The following is a 22,544-nucleotide window of genomic DNA, read 5'->3' as shown; positions in this document are numbered from 1 at the left end:
GGTCTGGTAACATACAGAGGTGCTTCCCAGCCCATTCTTACATTGTAAGCTATGGAAGATTCACAGGAGCTGTCACCTAGGCAACAACATCTGCTGCAGGAGCAGCCCTCTGGGGAGCCCTCACAACTAGTGGCGCAGCGTCATTCCCGGCTAGGGTCTGGTCGTACAACTAGAAGAGCTACCACTAAGAGCAGGAAGGACGGTCCGGTGCGGCGTGATTCCTCGCCATGCATGCTGGATTCTTCTGCTTTTACGGTACCGAAGGTTCTGTGGGGTGAGTGGAATCTTCGTGAAAGTTCTACTAATGTTTCCTCCTTCTTTCTATCTATGACTTTCTTTTAGAGCAAGAAATGTTCCTCGAAGTCCAAGCACAGAGAGTGTGCCTTATGCAGCTGTCCACTCCCTGATTCATATAGCAAAAGGTTATGTCAGCTTTGTATCAGCAAAATGATATCGGAGGAGACCCCAGATTTTTCCCTAGGCCTAAGAACTTTAATAAGGGAAGAAATAGGCAAAGCATTGCAAGGTTCAGAGTCTGGGCATATTCCTCAAGAAACCCAGCCAGGTTCAGACTCTGAGCTATTGGTCGCTTCCTCCTCCGCCTTCTCTTCCTCGGATAGTGAGCCAGACAGACAGTGCTTCCCCCTGAAGGAGGTCGATGCCCTAGTAAAAGCCGTCCGATCTACAATGGGGATAGTGGACTCGAGGGTAGAGAAGTCAGCTGAGGATGTTATGTTTGGTGGTCTGGGGCTAAAGAAGAGAAGGGTCTTTCCAGTAAATTCAAGGGTGAAAGACCTCATTGATAAGGAGTGGAGAAAGCCTGACAAGAAGGGTAGTGTTCCTCCATCCATTAAAAGGAAATATCCGTTTGAGGATGCTATGTGTTCCTCCTGGTTAAAAGCACCCAAGCTGGATGTTGCTGTTACTAAAGCAGCGAAAAGAACTTCCCTCCCGTTCGATGATATGGGTGCATTGAGAGATCCCCTAGACAGACGGGCTGATTCTTTCCTGAAAGGGGCATGGGAGACAACTGCGGGAGCACTGAGACCAACAGTAGCAGCTACCTGTACGTCCAGAGCCCTGATGGTGTGGCTTGAACAGCTAGACAGTCAGTTGAAGGATGGGACTTCTAGGAAAGACATTATTTCTTCCCTTCCACTGGTTCAGGGGGCGGCAGCTTTTCTTGCTGATGCGTCTGTGGACTCGGTGAGGTTGGCAGCAAAGTCAGCAGCACTGTCAAATGCGGCTCGGCGAGCCTTGTGGATTAAAAGCTGGCCAGGGGATTTACAGACTAAGTCCAGACTGTGTACAATCCCGTGTGAAGGGGAATACCTCTTTGGTCAGACCATGGACGACTTATTGGAGAAAGCGGGGGACCCTAAGAAGGGGTTTCCATCAGTACCTCTACCCTCCTTTAAGAGATCGTTCCAGAAGAGGAAATTTTTCCGGAAGAGATATTTCAGGGAGCAAGACAAGTCTGATGAAAGAGGTCGAAAAGGTAGAGGTCTACTCTTTGGTCCGTCTCCAAAAATTGAGCAGAAGCCAGGGGATACACAATCAGCCCAGGTGGGAGGGAGATTGTCATTTTTTGTCCCAGCTTGGGAACAGATTTCTCATAGTAATTGGATTTTGAGCCTGATTAAGTATGGTCTTAAGTTTCAATTTAAAGCATTGCCTCACAAAAGGTTCATGGTTGTTCCCTCCAGTTCTTCCCCAGAACGCCAGGCTGCCCTCGTTTCGGAAGTACAAACCCTAATAAGAAAGCACGTCCTGATTGAGGTTCCGGAAGCTGAAAAGGGTCTTGGTTTCTACTTCCCACTCTTCTTGATTCCGAAACCGGATGGAAGTTTCAGGACAATTATAAATCTGAAATCCCTGAATAATTTCCTTAAAATACACACCTTTAAAATGGAGTCTTTAAAATCCGTAATAAAGTTACTTTTTCCCCACTGCTATATGGTAGTGCTCGATCTCAAAGATGCATATTACCATATCCCAATTCATAGTGATTACCAGAAATACTTGAGGCTGGCCATTGAAATAGACGGGGTGGTTAAACACTTCCAATACACTGCACTCCCCTTCGGTTTAGCTATAGCCCCACGGGTTTTTACTAAAGTAATGGCGGAAGTTATGGCCCATATAAGAGAAAGGGACATTCTAATTATCCCTTACCTGGATGATCTGATAGTGGGGAATTCGTTGGTTCAATGCGAGACCCACCTGCAGGAGACCATGCCGGTCTTAAAGAGTTTGGGGTGGTTTCTAAATTTAGAAAAGTCTAGACTATCTCCACTCAAGGTACAACAATATCTGGGGGTCATATTAGATTCCAGGAAACAGCTATGTTGTCTTCCAGAAGAGAAAATTGATGGAATCCGGGAGTTGGTAGAACAATGTATACGTAAACCTTCTATGTCACTCCGTAAGGCCATGTCACTATTGGGAACCTTCACCTCCACTTTTCCTGCGGTTCGTTGGTCACAATTGCATTTAAGAGCCTTTCAGTGGGATGTGTTGTACAATAACGCAGCTTTAGAGGGGCATCTAGACCGTAAGTTTACGCTAGGTCCTCGTGCCATATGGTCCCTTCGTTGGTGGTTACGACAAGACAATTTTGCTAAAGGGGTTCCCTGGGAATGTAGTCCAACTGCAGTCTTGTCCACTGATGCAAGTGCTACAGGTTGGGGAGCTCACTTTGAAGGGAAATTAGTGCAGGGAACCTGGTCAAGCAGTGAGCAACAGTTGTCATCAAATGTTAAGGAGCTTCTGGCGGTGCAGCATGCGTTCAACGAGTTCCTTATATATTTTCAGGACCAGCATGTCCGTGTACTCTCGGACAATCAAGTCACGGTAGCTTACATAAACCACCAAGGGGGAACCCGCTCAAGAAACTTGATGAGGGTAGCGAACGCACTTCTGCTGAAAGCCGAAGATCACTGTCTCTCTCTTTCGGCTACTCATCTAAAAGGCAAGGAAAACATCACAGGGGATTTCCTCAGCCGTACTTCTGTAAAAGAAGGAGAGTGGTCCCTAAATACACAAATATTCTCCAGAATCGTAGAAATGTGGGGCCTTCCGACTGTGGACTTATTCGCAACAAGAGCCAATCGGAAAGTGGAAAATTTTTGTTCCTTAGACCCCAGAGAAGGACCCCTGGCAGTGGACGCCTTTATGGTTCCCTGGAGATTTCCTCTGGCATATGCCTTCCCTCCCATGATCCTGCTCCCAGCGGTGATAAGAAAGATCAGGGCAGACCGGGCCAGAGTGATACTCGTATGTCCCTTTTGGCCCAAAAGACCGTGGTTCCCTGGGCTCCGGAAGATGTCCATATCAGATCCCTGGGTTCTTCCGGAGATTCCGGACCTCCTCACTCAAGGGCCACTTTCCCATCCTCCAACCCCGAGTCTACATTTGACGGCGTGGAATTTGAGAGGGTGTTATTGACCAACAAAGGATTCCCCGCAAATGTAGTGAATACTCTCCTGGCTAGCAGAAAACCTGTTACCACCCGTATTTATGCCAGGACCTGGAGGAAGTTTCTGTCCTTTGCAGAAGTTAAGGTGGAGGAGGGGCCCCCTATTGGGAAAATTCTGGAATTTCTGCAGCGAGGCTTAGAATTAGGTCTCACTACCAGTACCTTGAGAGTACAGGTGTCGGCGTTGGGAGCTTTATTTTCTTCCAATATTACAGATAACTATTGGATAGGCCGTTTTATAAGAGCTTCCTTTAGGTGTAGACCCATTACCAAAGCAAAGATGTCTCCCTGGGATTTGAATTTTGTCTTAGATGCCTTGACCAGTCCTCCTTTTGAGCCACTAGATTTAGTCTCCCCCAAAATTATTTTCCTAAAGACGGTCCTGTTAGTAGCCCTAACTTCAGCCAGTAGAGTCAGTGACCTACAGGCCCTTTCAATATGCCCTCCATTCACGCAAATTTTGGACGATAGGATTATATTAAAACCTGATCCAGCCTTTCTTCCTAAAGTGGCCACTCGATTCCATAGAACCCAGGAAATAGTTCTCCCAACTTTTTGCTTTCCGCCCAAAAATCAAAAAGAGGAGAGACTTCACACTTTAGACGTTAGGAGGTGCGTACTAAGGTACTTAGAAGTATCACATGGCTTTAGAAAGGATAAGTCCCTATTTATTTGCTATCAGGGGGCTAGGAAGGGTTGTAAGGCCTCAAAGGCTACAATCGCTAGATGGATCAAGGAGGCAATTTCCCTCGCATACTCCTCAGGGGATAAAGATACCGGAGGGATTGAGGGCGCATTCTACCAGAGCGGTGTCAACCTCCTGGGCGGAGAAGACAGGGCTTTCCATTGAGGAGATTTGTAAGGCTGCCACTTGGTCTTCTCCCTCTACTTTCTATAGGCACTATAGATTGGATCTGGGTGGCTCTGCAGATCTCACTTTCGGGAGAAGGGTGCTTCAAGCTGTGGTCCCTCCCCAATTTCCTTCGTCTCTGTAATTCTCTCACGTGGTGCTGTCATGGACGACCGAATAAAGCCTTAGTTACTTACCGGTAACGGGATTTTTCGGAGCCCATGACAGCACCCGTATATTCCCTCCCTTCACTGGTGTTGTGCACTCCTGTAGATTTGATTTCTTTTTGTGCACCCTTGTGGGAAATTGATGAAAGGTAATGTACTTAATGTGATTATGTTTTGTTATAACTAACCTTGGCGGTACTCTCATGCTCTGTTAACTAAACTGAGGCGGGAAGAGAGGGCCGCCCTTTTTAACCTGTAGGTTTCCTGTCCTTGATGGGCGGATCCTCTCTCACGTGGTGCTGTCATGGGCTCCGAAAAATCCCGTTACCGGTAAGTAACTAAGGCTTTATGGTACTATAGCTGGTTTTACATTAGTTTATTAACAGACTGGCCAATTGTGTCAATTCTAAGACAAGCACTCCAGACAAAACTTTTATTCCCTACACTTTTCTAAATGTGTAGTATAGTCGTATTAAAATATTTACAGATCACAGTCTTTTCCGGTTTCTAGTGCTGCTCCGGGTCTCTTCTGATTCACAGGACTTTTAATTCCGACTCGCCGAATCACAATGGGGTGTGTGTGTATGAGAACTGAAAGTTGCTTTTAGAATATAGGCCTATGGAGAGTCCGAACAAGACTCCATAGACTTACTTTGTAAAAGTGACTTCCAGTTCATAAATAATACTCAAGTTATGTGCCCACGATGCAGAAGTGAAGCAGAAAATTTCCGCTTAATTTCTGCATGTCCTTGCCAGTAAAAACACGTGTGGATTTTAACACGCGTTTTTGACATGTGGATTTGCCATGCGTTTTTCTAATGCATTGATTAGGCAATTCCGCATGCGTAAACGCACAAATAATGGACATGCTGCGGATTTTTCCGCACCAAAAACGCTTGAAAAACGCATCGTGGGCACGCAGCCTCAGTGTGATCCAGTGAGTCATCTAAGTCACTTGAGTCATAAAAGGAATGTAATGGCACTGGGAACTGGAGAAGAATGTGATCGGTAAGCATTTTGATACAACTACATTGCACACATTTATACATTTTTAGGGAATAATGGTTTTGATAGGAGTGCTTCTTTACATTTTTCATATGATAACTCATAGGGCTTTTGCACAAAGCCACAACGCAGTTATTTGTAAAAGCCATATATTTAATGATCCAATCCCACTGTTAGAAAATACACAGTTTGCACACAGGTAAAGCCATCAGCACAAGACCTTATTCCTTGAAAACTTTAATCTTTAACAGTCACTGGTCTATTGAACATATAGGATTATGTATATACTTTCGACTCTACCGATTTACATTTTCATGGAAGTGCATACAGATTGTGGTTTGTGTTTTTAGCCAAATAAACCCAGTGACACACACCTGCACATTACCAGATTACGAGAGGTAAGAGTCAATATGAACTAAAGACAAACAATATAGCAAAAAAAAAAAATGAAAACTGACTGTCTACAAGAGGGTTTTGAAACTGTAATAGGGCAAAAGAACGGTTCACAGTTCAGGAACCTACATCAGTTCAGGAAGTGAGCTGTCAGACTACTTCACTTCCGACTAATGCAAGACATTTAAAAAAAGAAAACAAAAAAAACACTGAATTTGTAGAAATAAAAAGGCGCTCAACTTAGTAACTTGAAAAATCACTAGCATTGTGGTTCTAAATATGAGATGCAAATGGTGTTAATCTAAAACCAGAAAATAACACTAGTCTATAATGGGCTTAAAGGGAACCTGTCATGTCAGTTGGAGCGTGTAAACTGCCCCCAGGTTGTTGTTAGTGATGTAATGTGCTTTTTGCATTAAAATCGGTGCTGTAATCTTTTGTAAAAATCACTTCATATAGTTATATCTTACTTGCTTGTTTGATCATAGGGCTGTTCCTTTCCTTATTCAGTCCAGCTTGTCCCCGCCTACTCAATCTGAATTGCCCCCGATGTGCGCCAACGTCACATGAATAGGCTTGCGCAATGTGTATTAAACGGACACAGTGACGAGCAGCTCCTGCGCACGTGTGGGATCCGATCATCACTGCGAACGCATGTCGATGCGCGCCCATTCAATACACATTGCGCAAGCGTGGGTCACAGCATCATCGTGACCACAACAAGCCTATTCATGTGATGTTGGCGCACACCGGGGACAATTCAAATTGAGTGGGCGGGCCCAAGCCGAACTGAATAAGGAAATGAACACCCCTATGACCAAACGAGCAAATAAGATAAGTACATAAAGTGATTTTTACAAAAGATTACAGCACCAATTTTAATGCAAAAAGCGTGTTAGTGATGCATATTGCATTACTAACATCAACCTGGGGGCAGTTTTTCATGCTCCAACTGACATGACAGGTTCCCTTCAAGAAAATTGCCTAAAGGCAAGAAATGTTATTATATAAAAAAAAAAGTAACCATTACTCACATGAAATCCCACAAAAGTCCTGCAGCAATAGCATCGTTCATGTGGTAGCTGCAGTAAATTACCAGAGAAGCAAGTGATTGGCTGCAGCAGTCACATCAATGATGTAGGTGATGCTATCACTGCAGGACAAGAGGGGGATCACCAGAGCGAGGGGGCTGAAAAGGCAATGGATTTAAGGCGCGTAATAGATTTTTCTTTAATCATTTAACATTTCCTGTTCTTACTCTGTTTTCTGAAAAAAAACAAACTCTATTCATATTTACTAGGGACCAAACTGCTGCATGAATTTACCCTTGATTCATTTACATTGGCTGATGACAGCCATTAAACGACCGTTAATCGGTTAAATAGAAGCTGCTCGATGGTTAATAGCCCGCTTAGGCTGAGCACACTTCCCATGCACACAGAACAATTGTTCGGTGCACATAGCCTGTCACCGTTCTACATGCCCTGTTTACACACCGCAAGCTTAAACATTTCACCGGACAAACAAGTGTTTTGCTGGTTCATGGTGTGACTGGCAGCCTAGGAACGCTCCTTCCTGATAGTCAGCTAATGTAAATGCACCCTTACACTACTAAGGCACCAAAGCATGCCTAGTGAAAAGACAAAACAATGGTATGGAAACAAATTAAACAGGTTTCTACAGCCGACAATATACATTCAATTGCAATTTTTATTTCAAATCAAAATTAGTGCTCAATCTGTATTAAATAACAAAGATACCAGAAATCTAGCATACATCAGATATAACAAACTCGTTTACCTATTAGTGATTTCCATGTTAAATCTTCTGTGAAAATATACAAATCTCCCTGTAAAAGTGAACTTACTAAAAACACAAGTAATCAAAATTTACATTACAGTCACCACTGAAAGAAATCCAAGTGCCTGGATTGTGTTAAGGCACGGCATGACTGGATTTTTGAGGTAAGGTTGTATAGTTATTTTTCTCAGCATGATGTGCAATCCTTCTGTGCAAACACAAATGTAGGTGTTAACCAATAAAAGTGTCAAATCTGTAGTGACATTTTACTTAGGCACAAATTACACCCACTACGTCAAACACAAAGGCTGGAAATAATCCAACAGCATTGAAGCTGTTCCCATGAACCCAGCTTACACTTGCTTTCAGAACAGCAAATAATGAACAAAACAAAAGAACATGGTTTCATCTCCCCAATAAATACAGTCATGTTTGTAATGTCTGTATTCTTGCAAAGACCTGAGGACTTCACTCTGCAAGTAGGCCAGTCATGGAAGCCTTCTCCTTTTAGAAAGGAAAGAAACAGTAAGATTCCATAAATTCAGCATGTTTCATTCGGAACATGGTTATGGTTGCATTGCACTAAACTGATTAATAAATTATACAAATGCTAAGCGCTTGTTACAATGATTTCGTACATACAGTCTTTCATATAGTACATATTTCTCAATCATAAGACTTCAGGTAAGAGTTTATCTTATATGTATTTGCTTAAATGCACACAAAAGGGAAATAAACAGAATATTTACATTACAAAATTATAAGTAAATTGGAGTGGAAATTTACTCCATACAAGTGATTTCAGCACTGCATATACAGTGTTTTATAGTGCGCAATGTAGTGTCAACATAAATTAGATGTAAAAAAAAAAAAAAGCAGAATGTGCTTTTTGTACATTGCAAACAGATTGTGGTCAGTAAATGCTTTGTATAAAGCAATCGCTTTTCCTGTGGGATAAAGTACACTACAGTAAAGAGTCTACACAGCTTCTTCATGCTTTACAAATAGTTGTATATACAAACAGCTGAAGGTACAGATATACAGTACAAGCAGGTGATCAGTATGCAGTAATGCGGGATGAAGCATGCGCTTCCTGGACTTCTTTGACAAGTAAAATACGAGTCAGCATTTGCTCCATCACCTCCTCATTTACCGGCTGCCCAGAGTACCAGATGGGGCTATTAGGTGCGACTACTGGCTCAGGGACCAAATAGAAGGCATCTGTGGGTCCTCGGGCTCCCTGAGGACTAAAAAGAAAAGCAGCAGTAAATAAAAGGAAGATATCAGGCACACGGTAAGCAGAAAACATACTAATATTTAAATGAATAATAAATTCTGGCAAAATTGCTTTGATGAAAAGGGGACTCAGTCAATGGCTAGAAGTAATACAATTATGATAACAGTGCAAAGATCATTTTTTCCTGCAATAAAATGTACATCACCTAATCGATAGGTTTTATATTCACCATTTTAAGTAAAATAAAAAACATTTAAAAAAAACACACATTACATTTTTTTCCTCAGGAGAACAAAGAAACATAACATGTCAAAGTAGAAGCGCACCTAGACATAACATCTATGAGCTTATAAACCACGGCAAGAACATGGATTCTGCACCCTTTGCCGATACAGCAACCTCCACTATCCCAAGAAGATTTTCCACTAGATTGTGGGACAATGGTGGCCATCAGTCTCAGGGCAAAGTATTAGAGTTTGGGCACAGATGTTGGGCCTTATGTATTGTGTACTCCAACATATCAAAGTACTGTTATATCTAATCGAGGCAATGCTCTGGTAGCCAAGGCATCAGACGCATAAATCTCTGCACAATATTAATATTTTGCTATTGACAGTAATGATAAAAGTTAAGTACATCTTTTTGATATTTATGGTTCTACTTATCAAAACATAAAAAAAAACTTTTGGTCCTTAAATGAGGTAAACACAATCTCAGATGAGCAACACATGACAAATTACAGTGTAACAAAAACTAGACCAAAATGCAGTAGTGTGTGTGAAAAATTAAGTACACCACATGAATCAATAGCCTGTAGAACCACCTTTAGCACAAACGACTTAAAGGCATGCAGAAAACAATTACTTCATCAGTCACACACGTCATTCTGGAGGAATTTAGGACCACTCTACAACATTGCTTAAGTTCATTGACATTTGTGGGCACTTATTTATACATATACTTATTATTTAAGGTCCCGCCCCAGCGACTTAATTTTGCCGATACCTGGACTGTGACAGGGCCATTGCAGCACCTTGATTCTTTTAATTTTCAGCCATTCTGATACAGATTTGCTGGTGTGCTTGTGATCAATGACCTGCTGCTTGACCCAGTATTGGCTAAGCTATAGATATATTAGATAGATGGCTTCACATTTGACTCTAGAATACTTTGGTAAACAGAGGAGTTCATGATCAACTCAATGACTATCCAGTGCCCAGGTACGAAGGTTAAAAAAAAAAAAAAGCCAAAATAATCACCCCTCCATAACTGTGCTGGAGAATTGATATGTGTTTGCAGAGATGCTGTGTTTGGACAGACGAGGTCAGAGAGGAAAACCAAAGTACTCTGTTTGCGAATTCTTGTTGTTTGTTCAGATGTAACTTTGCAAACTTTAGCCATGTTGCCATGTTTTATTTAGAAAGAAGGCTTTCTCCTGGCTACCCTTCAAAACTAGCCATACTTTTTCAGTTGTTTTCTAACTGTACTGTCAAGATCTTGAACATGTAGCATGCCGAGGCCTTTAGAGTCTAAGCTGTAGCTCTTGAATGTTTCCCACTTGTGAATTATCTTTTTCACTGTTGAATAATGGACTCCAAATAGTTTGGTATTATAACCCTTCCCAGATTGACAGGCAGCAACAATTGCTTATTTAAGATCAATGCTGAGATTTTGCCAATTTGACATTGTGTTAACACAAGCCAGATTGTTGGGTCTGGAGCAGTCAGCCATAACTTGTGATTTTATTGAGTTGGTCACTCATGTTGATGAAAAATTAATCAAGGGCATTTGATTAGTAGCTCCTGGCAGTTACTTACCTTCTTAATTCCTAAGGAAGCAGTAGGAATGAGCATATTTTTTCACTCACTAAGGCTATTTGCCCACGATGCAGAAATGCTCAGGATTTTTTCCTGAGCGTTTCTGCATCTCCCTGGCAGAAAAAACGCATGCAGATTGTACATGCGGATTGTACATGCGTTTTTCCTGCCAGGGACATGCGGATGTGAAGCGTTCTTCACATGCATTTCCGCATGCGGGTTGTCAAGCACTTTCCAAGAGATTTTAGCATCACTTGGAAAGTGCTTGTCAACTTGGTCACACTATATAAATCCATGCAAACGGCATGGATTTATATACTGTGACCTAAAGAATGGTATAAAATAAAAAAATAAATCTATACTTACCTTCTGATGGCCCCCAGAGTCTTGCTTCGCTCCGTCCTGGCTGCCGGCAGCTCGCGGTACACATGTACAGATGCAGTGATACGGAATCCAAGAGTTCCAATGAAAGTCAATGGCGGCAAAAACACAGCACTTCCGCAAAATAATTGGTAGTGCTGCAATTTTTTCCGCAATGATAATAAGCAGCGGACATTTCCGCAGCATGTGCACAGCGTTTTTGCCGCTGCGGAAACGCTTAAAAAACGCATCGTGGGCACACAGCCTAATTGTGCATTTTGACAATTTTTATTAAATAACGACCATGTAATTTGTCCAGTGCTGTTCATCGGAGGTTGCATGTCCTTAATTTTAGGACTCTCGAGCAACCAGATGCTTTCATTTTTATTATGCCCCAATATGTAAAACCATAGCATTCAAAGAAGGTGCACTTAGTTTTTTAGATGAATGCAGCTGAGGCATCATTTTTTTCTTACTAACAGAAACAAAAACACTAACAGGATATATGCTGCTTTTGATTACTATTATAGAAAAAAGAAAAAAAAAAAAAACTATGCCCCCAATTCATTATGAACTGGCGTTTCACACACCAGTCTTAACCCCTTTACCCCTGAGGGTGGTTTGCAAATTAATGACCAGGCCAATCTTTACAATCTGTCACTTTATGAGGTAATACCTCTGGAACGCTTCAACGGATCCCACTGATTCTGAGATTGTTTTTTCGTGACATATTGTAGAATATCACTTGCGTTTATTTGTGAAAAAAATGGAAATTTGGCAAAAAATTTTTAAAATTTCACAATTTTCAAACTTTGAATTCCCATGCCCTTAAATCAGACATATACACTACAGACCAAAAGTTTGGTCTTCTCATTTAAAGATTTTTCTGTATTTTCATGACTATGAAAATTGTACATCCACACTGAAGGCATCAAAACTATGAATTAACACATGTGGAATTATCTACTTAACAAAAAAGTGTGAAACAACTGAAAATATGTCTTATATGCTAGGTTCTTCAAAGTAGCCACCTTTTCCTTTGATGACTGCTTTGCATACTCTTGGCATTTTCTTGATGAGCTTCAAGAGGTAGTCACAGGAAATGGTTTTCACTTCACAGGTGAGCCCTGTCAGGTTTAATAAGTGGGATTTCTTGCCTTATAAATGGGGTTGGGACCATCAGTTGTGTTGTGCAGAAGTTTGGTGGATACACAGCTGATAGTCCTACTGAATAGACTGTTAGAATTTGTATTGTGGCAAGAAAAAAAAGCAGCTAAGTAAAGAAAAACGAGTGCCCATCATTACTTTAAGAAATGAAGGTCAGTCAGTCCGAAAAATTAGGCAAACTTTGAAAGTGTCCCCAAGTGCAGTTGCAAAAACCATTAAGCGCTACAAAGAAACTGGCTCACATGAGGACCGCCCCAGGAAAGGAAGACCAAGAGTCACCTCTGCTTCTGAGGACAAGTTTATTCGAGTCACCAGCCTCAGAAATCGCAGGTTAACAGCAGCTCAGATTAGAGACCAGGTCAATGCCACATAGAGTTCTAGCAGCAGACACATCTCTTCAACAACTGTTAAGAGGAGACTTTGAGCAGCTGGCCTTCATGGTAAAACAGCTGCTAGGAAACCACTGATAAGGACAGGCAACAAGCAGAAGAGACTTGTTTGGGCTAAAGAACACAGGGAATGGACATTAGACCAGTGGAAATCTGTGCTTTGGTCTGATGAGTCCAAATTTGAGATCTTTGGTTCCAACCACCGTGTCTTTGTGCGACGCAGAAAAAGTGAACGGATGGACTCTACATGCCCGATTCCCACCGTGAAGCATGGAGGAGGAGGTGTGATGGTGTGGGGGTGCTTTGCTGGTGACACTGTTGGGGATTTATTCAAAATTGAAGGCATACTGAACCAGCATGGCTACCACAGCATCTTGCAGCGGCATGCTATTCCATCCGGTTTGCGTTTAGTTCGACCATCATTTATTTTTCAACAGGACAATTATCCCAAACACACCTCCAGGCTGTGTAAGGGCTATTTGACCAAGGAGGAGAGTGATGGGGTGCTACGCCAGATGACCTGGCCTCCACAGTCACCAGACCTGAACCCAATCGAGATGGTTTGGGGTGAGCCGGACCGCAGAGTGAAGGCAAAAGGGCCAACAAGTGCTAAGCATCTCTGGAACTCCTTCAAGATTGTTGGAAGACCATTTCCAGTGACTACCTCTTGAAGCTCATCAAGAGAATGCCAAGAGTGTGCAAAGAAGTCATCAAAGCAAAAGGTGACTACTTTGAAGAACCTAGAATATAAGACATATTTTCAGTTGTTTCACACTTTTTTGTTAAGTACATAATTCCACGTGTTAATTCATAGTTTTGATGCCTTCAGTGTGAATGTACAATTTTCATAGTCATGAAAATACAGAAAAATCTTTAAATGAGAAGGTGTGTCCAAACTTTTGGTCTGTACTGTATGTCACACAAAATTGTTAATAAATAACATTTCCCACATGTCTACTTTACATCAGCACAATTTTGTAACCAAAATTTTTTTTGGTTAGGGAGCTATAAGGGTGAAAAGTTGAACAGCGATTTCTAATTTATTTGAATGTAAAATTTGGTGGAATAATTAGCGGACGCCATGTTTCGTTTGGGGAGCCCCTGATGAGCTTAAACAGTAGAAACAGCCCACAAGTGACTCCATTTTGGAAAGTAGACCCCTCAGGGAACTTATCTAGATGTGTGATGAGCACCCTGAACCCCCCCAGGTGTTTCACAGTTTATAACATTGAGCCGTAAAAATAAAATTTTCACATTTTTCCAACAAAAATGTTTTTCAGCCTCCAATTTTGCATTTTCATAAGAGTAACAGGAGAAATTGCACCATGCAGTTTGTTGTGCAATTTCTCCTGAGTAAGCGGATACCCCATATGTGGGGGAAAACCACAGTTTTGGCGCACGGCAGGGTTCGGAAGGGAAGGAGCGCCATTTGACTTTTTGAATGTAAAATTTGCTTGAATAATTAGCGGACGCCATTCTGCGTTTGGAGAGCCCCTGATGTGCCTAAACAGTGGAAACCCCCCACAAGTGCCTCCATTTTGGAAACTACATCCCTCAAGGATTTTATCAAGGGGTATAGTGAACATTTTGAACCCAGAGGTACGACACAGAATTTGATAACATTAGGTCATCATATTGAACAAGTTGTCATTAGTCTTGAGTGCAAGTGCTCTCTACTTGAGTTTGCATCAGGTACTCGGGTATGCGCAAAGTATCGCGGGTGCTTAAGTCCCTGTCCGCATGTTTCACGGTTATTAGACACCCAAAAAAAAAACCATGCTGGGATCACTCATGCATGGCAGGCAATCCCCGCAAGTTTTGGATGTATAACAGCTGCAACGTATGGGGCGGAGACTCGAGTATGTCACCCGAGCACTCGCTATACTCTGTGCATACTCGAGCACCAGATGCAAACTCAAGTAGCGAGCACTTGCGCTCAACACTAGTCGCTGTATCGTCGTCATTTTTTTTTCTTTACTTCTGAAAAAATCCCAACCCCAACACGACCCTAACCCTCGCCCAACCCTAACCCTAGAGTTTATTTTTTGCACCGTTCCTCGTGCGGTATAAGTGATTAGACAACTTTATTCTTCGGGTCAGTGCAATTACAGCGATACCAGATTCATATCGGGTTTTTATGATTGACAGCTGTCACACACTAAAAGAAGCTTTTTTTTTTTTGAAAGACTACTTTTTGCATCACCATATTTTGAGAGCTATAATTTTTCCATATTTCGGTCGACAGTCATGTGACAGCTTGTTTTTTGAGGGCCAAGTTGACGATTTTATTGGTACCATTTTCGGGCACGTGACATTTTTTGATCGCTTTCTATTCCGATTTTTGGGAGGCAAAATTAACAAAAACCAACATTTCAGAAATTATTATTATTATTTTTTTATGCCGTTCCGCATGTGGTAAAATTGATAAGGCAGCTTTATTCTTTGGATCAGTACGTTTACAGCGGTACCACATTTATATTGTTTTTTTTGTGTGTCTTGGCGCTTTTACACAAAAACGATTTTATAGAAAAAAGAATTGTTTTTGCATCGCTTTATTCTGAGAGCTATAACTTTTTTATTTTTCGGCCGATGGAGCTTGTTTTTTGCGGGACAAGATGACGTTTTCAGTGGTACCATTTTTATTTACATTCCTCATTTTGAGCGCGTTTTATGCCATTTTTTGTTTGGCGGCATGATGATAAAGCATTTTTTTTTTTTACCGTTTTCACTAAAGGGGTTAACTAGTGGGACAATTTTATAGGTCAGGTCGTTCTGGACGTGGCGATACCAAATATGTGTACTTTTTTTGGTTTATTTTTTTTTCATAAGATTTATTTATTTATGGGTAAAATACATATATATATTTTTTTAAATATTTTTTTCACTTTCTGACATTTTTCTTACTTTTACACATTGTCCCACTATGGGACTTTCACTTTTTGCATTCTGATCGGCTGTATAGCACAGGAATGCAACACCATCCCTGTGCTATATAGCCTGTCAGAGCTGCACAGGGAGAAGTTACTTTGGTCGCGCACTGTGCATGACCAAAGTAACTTCTTGCCTCCTGGTGACCCGGATGTTGTGATGACATCGGGTCACCATGACAACAGCCGGGACCAAACAGACGCCGCGGGACGGGGAGAGTAGGTAAGTATTGGCGCTTACCTCCCCCCTTGCTCCCGCAATGCTGCGATCTATTTTGATTGCAGCATTTCGGGGGTTAATGTGCAGAGAGCGGTGCGGGACCGCTCCCTGCACATAGCACCGGGTGTCAGCTACAGGCCCATGGCACAGATACATATTAGTACGCCTTGGGCCACAAAGGGGTTAAAGAAGGGATGTGGCAGAGTAAGAGGAGTCCTCGGCACAAATTTTACTCCATTTAGGAAAGCCACGTCTGATGAATTCATCTGATGAATGAATTACATGACTAGCAAAATAACACCAAAAGTCACAAAAAAATTGAGGGTTTTCAGACAGAAAAACTTAGCACACTGCACTTTTCTGTCCGGTCAAAAAAACAGAATTCAGATGTATACGGTCTTTCATTAATTTTTGTGTCTTTTTTTTTCCACAATAGAAGTCAATGGCTGTAGATTTCAACTATAGAGGCATCCTATTAATATTATACACATTTTGCAGTTAGCAATTTACGACATATATGTTTCTTCTGTCTGGCAAAAATGTTGTGTGAACATTGCCTATTTGTTCTCCTACAACTGTGCGACACAAAGTTACAAGTTGTTCATTTTGAACCAGTCTATTGCTACTCTACATCTTTGGATATTATGGTTGTAGAAGAGCCTAAGAATGTGGATGTAATATGTAAAGAGGATAAAACTGGTTGTTTTCACGTAACGTAGATACAAGTAGGTTTCAGGTGGTTACAATACTTCACAAATTACTTCCATGAATAGTAAAGGACGAGGATTGTCTGAACGACCGTTTAAGCAAATGATTATTTACTATTTTCCTGTGTAAATACATCCACCAGTCAAAACATCAAATGAGTAAAAGTGTGTAAACAGGATGTGATGGAGGCAATAATGGAATTCCATGGACTACTAACAATCGTTCATCTGTATAGACTGCAATGAATGCTCCATGCAAATGATCAACTTGCTAAATCCTAAATTGGTGCTCATTAAAAGGCAGATTAATGTTCAGTAAAAATAGGTCTTCTAGGAAAACATTCAAAATGGGAAAGACTGAGCTAATAAAGACTACTGCACAAAGCCAGAAGACACCACTATGCAGGAGACAAAAGACGACTAAACAAAAAAATTAATTAGTAAAGCTTTTGTAAAGTAATTGATGAAAACCTGGGAGGTAAAATAAAATTATCTCTGGGTGCAACTCGGGAAAAATATTGTATTTAGATTTGAAAAGAATTTTTTTTTTTTTTATGATATCAAATTAATGTCCTACTTGTGAAAAACACAGACAGTGTGAAAAACCTCCGGAAGACACTAAAGCTGGCCATACACATCAGATAGCTGTCATCTGAACGATAATTCTGGATCCACCTCCCCGACTGTCCCATACACAGGAATGTTTGGCTCAACCAATAATGTCGGGAAATAGCCGTGATAACACATCATATGTTAAAGAGTAACTGGTGTTTTAATTTTTATTTCATAAATCAATAGTACACTTGTACACAAGACACTCTGTAATGTATCTTACCAGAGAAATCCGCTTCTTTCTCTGCCAGAATTGATCAGTCATTAGCAAAATTCTCAATTCTAAGGCAAAAATCTGTATTCACTGAAGACAGACTTTCCCATTACTGAGATAGGAGATGGCAGCTGCTACTGATAAGATTCTGTGTAAATGGGAAGTGGGAGGAAGTGCCTCTAACTCCTCCCATTTACATAGAATTATATCAGTAGCAGCTGCCATCTCCTATCTCAGTAATGGGAAAGTCTGTCTTCACTGCATACAGATTTTACCTGAGAATTGAGAATTTTGATAATGACTGATCAATTCTGGCAGAGATAGAAGAAGATTTCTCTGATACGATATATTACTAAGTTGCTTATTTTCAGGTGTACTATTGATTTATGAAATAAAAATTAAAACGACGGTTACGCTTTAAGTCAAACCCTATTGGCTAAACTGAAAGGTTTTTTTAGGGGTCTGTTCATTTACAAACATTGTAACATCACAGTTTCTATACCACTCAATCCCAGAGGTAACTTTCTCAACCATCTCAGCAGCTTGTACATATGAGGTCTACAATAAAAATGTATAATATAGCTACTATCTTAGGTCACTATGACAGAGAAAGGTTTCAGTTACACATTACAGATTGTATAAAATTGTTCATTGAAGAGAAACCAAGGGTATGACGGGCAACATGCCATTACTAGAGATGACAATCGTGCTATACAAATATTTCTTCCACTCTTGCGTTTTGCCCTTCTGTTCTTCTAGTCTGTGCTGCTAAATACTTTGAATAAGACACAGAACCTGTCAGAAATGCGCAAACACGACAAGGTGTCTGAAGAGCTATAATAAAGTAACAAAGTGCCCGCATATAAAGACTGTTCTACGACAAATGTCACTGTTGCCCTTGGCAACCATACTTCTGCGGTTATGTTCCTAGCGTATGTGTGAAAATGAAGCCTCTTTATTATCATTTATGTCTTTTTAAATTACAAGGAGGATCGGAGCACGACTCAGAGGAGGGGAGCACATTCCTGTAGGAAATGTTTCTCTTCTCCCAGCTTCAGCTGCACTACTGAAACAGGAAAAAAGTAGGTTTCCATCTAAACACAACATAAAATTTCCCATATGTAGTGTAAAGTACCTGTTTCTAAGTAGCCAGTTCAACCCATTTGGCGGCATTGAGCAATGGCTACCCATTACTTAAAAAAAAAAAATGTTGTTTAGGACATACCATTTAAAGCGATAGAAGTCATACAGTTTTATTGGACACTGTAGTGGGTTGTCTGGATTTTCAAGTTGCTCTACGTAGGTTTCTTCTGCAACTAAAAAACAAAAGAAGTCTTACGTTTATTTAAAAAATATATATTTAATTTCATGTAGCATTTTAATTCATGTGACATCATGCCTATGTATTCATGCTTTAATACTGGTTCTGTGTTATGCATGTATTTTTGTGCTTCATCTATTTAAGTTGTATGAGATATTTCAGGCTTAATAAAGCCATTATATTTAAACACACAATTTTTTCCTTCCTTTAAGGCAGGGGTGGGGAACCTTTTTTCTGCCAACGGCCATTTGGATATTTATAATATCCTTTGGGGACGGTACAAATTGCGCTCTAACTCCGCCCACAAAGTACGTACTGACGCTGGCACTGGTGTCAGGACGTAATCTTACATTGCACGCCTGTAGTGAACACTGTGCACGTGCTCACAGAGCAAGAAGCTATTAATGGGCCGGCAAAGTACAACTGCGGGTCTAAGTACTGCGGTCCCCTGGAATCTGCCCAGGAGCCAGATAAACTAAAAGGTCATCAAGGGCCATAAAAGGCCTGTGGGCATGAAGTCCCCCACTCATGCTTTAAGTCATTATTATGGCAAACAGCAAAAATAGCAAAATGTTGGGCACATTCTAATATGTAAAAACACATCAAAAACAGATAAGTAAAAATTTATGACAAATTGAAAATGTTTTTCATATCAACAATGACAGAAAAATAACCCAGCAGTTAGATTCTCAAGCAGCATCAATATTATGTAAAATTATTATATAAAAGACGAGAATGTTTAAACTTTTGCTGAACAAAAACAGTGACTCACTTTCTCTCATCCATCATATGGTAGGTGAAACTTCTTTATGCTGGGGGTCCCCTTCACTTCTCGCTGCTTTTTGATTGACATAAGAGAGCAGAGGTGACATTATGCAGCAACTCTGTCAATCAAAAAGTGGAAGTGTCGATGCCCCGCAGAAAGTACCAAATAGCCATAGACTGCAAGTGCACAGATATGCCCACCAATGAAGTTGTGACCCTCATTTCCTTATCAATAACAGCTAAATTTCAATTGTCAGCACAAAATAATTATACAAACCAAGCACAGGCGCTTAGTGCACCCTTGGCATAGCCAAACAGTTCTATGCACTTGACCACTTACTTGTTTTACATCCATCTCCACCCTCCTTTTCCTTGAGTGACAACTTCTGCTTTATAGGAGTCACATGGGCGACAATATATTATACATAACAGGTAGGTTAACCAAATTGTTTAGCCACACAAATGGCGCACCAAGTATCAATGTTTGGTTTGAACAGTCATTTAAATTGAGCTGTTTTGGGCATGCATAGCTGCAGCTTTATTATAACAGCAGACTTAGTACTCATTCTGGTGATCGATGAGGATCATTCTTTTGTTAAAATGTCAGCTTATCACAGCGTGTATGAAACTTTACTGCAAAATTCGCATGTCACACATTTACAGGAAAAAAGAAAAAACTCCCCTCGTACACCATTAAATACACTTTGTGCATGGTACTAGACTAGTCTTCAAAGGGTTTGGCCACTTTTTTTTTTTTTTTTTTTTTATTGATGGCCTATTCATATCTGCTCAGTTGGGTTGTGAAACCTGGTACTTCCATCGATCAGCTGTTACCGATGCCAGCAGGAAGTTATCAGGTGCTGCCGGGAAAACTATAGACTAACTCATTTTAATATAGGCCAGATCTGCACCTCTATAGAAATGGTAAAGCTGCTGTGTGCCAGCAGCATCAGAAAACTTGCAGCTGAGGCCTGTAACAGCTGATCAGCGGGTGTGCTGGATATCACACCTCCATGATCAATGAAAAAGTAGTGACCAAACCCTTTAATTTAAAGTTCTTCACCTTTCAAGCCACTCTGAACTTGTCCATACAGGCGCAAAAAGCGAATTGTACAGTTCTTGTCTTTTCCTATTCCTGGGTTTTTCCTCGTCTGTTTCGTAATCTTGGAGAAAGCCAACTGTGAATGCTGCTCTACAGTTTTCAAGACAAAGTACCTAAAAGAAAGCAAATAAACATGCAAATCATCAGCAATCATTTCTTGACATGTGTAACTATGTGGTAATAACTCTTCATATTCAATGTAGATTGTATTTCATGGCAGTGGTAACATTAGGCTAATAAAATTAGTGTTTATGAAATTATTTAAAATTTGACAAATTTAAAATATTCTGAATTTTCTAACTTTAAAATTTTCTGTCCTTATTGCACAGTCATACCACATAAAAGTTAATAAATAACATTTCCCATATATTTACTTTACATCACCATCATTTTTCCAACGATGGTTTATTTTGTTAGGGTGCTAGATGGGTTAAACATTTTTGCAGCAATTTTTTTTTTCCAAGGAAATTTACAAATCCTATTTTTCACAGAACTATTCGAGTTTGAAAGGACTTTGGGGATGGGGGCTATTTTTTGGAAAAAACCCCAAAAGTGATACCATTTTAAAAACTGCGCCCCTGAATCGGTTCAAAACTGCTGTTGGAAAGCAAATTAACCTTTCACTTGCTGCATGCTGATTTTTTTTCCCACTAAAATATTGCTTTAGCCCACAATTTATTATTACATTTCTCCCAAACGTGGCAATACCCCATATACATAGTAACGTAGGTTCAATAAAGACCTAGGTCCATCAAGTTCAACCTTCCTACCCCAATTGTACATTTTGTCTAATAATTGTTTTGACAAGCAACAGAGCTTGGAAGAGAAGAAGCACCATTTGACTTTTGGAGAGAAATGTTGGCTGGAATCAATTACAGTCGCAATAACAAACTGCATACACCCTAAAAAGGTACCAAAATAGCAGAAACTCCCCCACAAGTGATCCCATTTTGGAAACTATACCCCTCATTGATCTAGAAGTGTAGTTAACATTTTTCATCCATAAATGTTTTATAAAAGTTTATAACATTGGGAAGCAAAAAAAAATAATACATTTTTCCACAAAATGTTACTTTAGCCTAAATTATTTTATTTTTCACAAGACATAAATAGGAGAAGATGGACCCCAAAATTTATTATACAATTTTTCCTCAACATGGCAATATCCCATATGTCGCCAAAAACTGCTGTTTAGGCACACGGCCGGGCTCCGAAGGGAAGAGGTGCAAATTTGGCTTGAACAGATTGCGGAAGCCATATCACATATGCAGAGTTCCCGAGGTGCCAAAATAGCAGAAACCTCCCACAAGTGACCCCATTTTGAAAACTACACCCCTCAAAAAATTCATCTCGGTGTGTACTAGCAGGGTCTAGTCTTTTTAGACATCCATGTAACTGTGGTCGACCACAATTTTTGGACTAAAAAGATGCCCAAAATGACAGAAATCGCCCAAACAGAGGACCAATAAAGTTATTTCACTCGCTTATATAGCGCAGGGTTCCCCAACTCCAGTCCTCAAGGCCCACCAACAGGTCATGTTTTCAGGATTTCCTTAGTATTGCACAGGTGATGGAATTATTGCCTGTGCAGGTGATGCAATTATCACCTGTGTAATACTAAGGAAATCCTGACAACATGACCTGTTGGTGGGCCTTGAGGACTGGAGTTGGGGAACCCTGATATAGCGTACCATTTTCCACAGGGTCTTACAGACTTCATCAAGTTTCCCCATTGGGACTCAATCTACATTCCCTATCTGTAGGTCTTTGGAGTGTGGGAGGAAACCCAAGTAAACACGGGGAGAACATACAAACACCTTGCAGATGTCCTTGGTGGGATTTGAATCCGGGACTCCAGCGATGCAAAGCAATAGTCATACCACTGGGCCACCGTGCTGATTCAGGTACAAAAATATTTTTTATTTTCTTTCTCGAGTCAATATGATTACAGTGATTGCACATTTGTATATTTTTTATGTTTTGCTACTTTTACAAACTACAGTCAAAATATTT

General features: G+C 40.6%; 1 protein-coding gene across 1 annotated transcript in view; it reads right to left on the bottom strand.

Moving 5' to 3' along the window:
* Nucleotides 1-8,538: 8,538 nt before the first annotated feature.
* Nucleotides 8,539-22,544, bottom strand: part of LOC141165973 (transcriptional regulator QRICH1-like) — a 74,713-nt gene continuing 60,707 nt past the window's right edge. Inside the window, exons 8-10 of the mRNA XM_073652120.1 lie at nt 20,493-20,644; nt 18,569-18,659; nt 8,539-8,940 (exon numbers count right to left, since the gene is read on the bottom strand). Of these exons, the coding sequence (XP_073508221.1) occupies nt 8,751-8,940; nt 18,569-18,659; nt 20,493-20,644 (433 nt within the window). The 3' untranslated portion in view covers nt 8,539-8,750. The remainder of the gene's footprint in view (nt 8,941-18,568; nt 18,660-20,492; nt 20,645-22,544) is intronic.

Source organism: Phyllobates terribilis, unplaced genomic scaffold, assembly GCF_046119375.1.
Source record: "Phyllobates terribilis strain yellow unplaced genomic scaffold, ASM4611937v1 Scaffold_11__3_contigs__length_659146591, whole genome shotgun sequence".
Lineage (NCBI taxonomy): Eukaryota > Metazoa > Chordata > Amphibia > Anura > Dendrobatidae > Phyllobates > Phyllobates terribilis.
The sequence above is the reverse complement of the archived record's forward strand: the minus strand, read 5'-3'. Positions and strand labels throughout refer to the sequence as shown.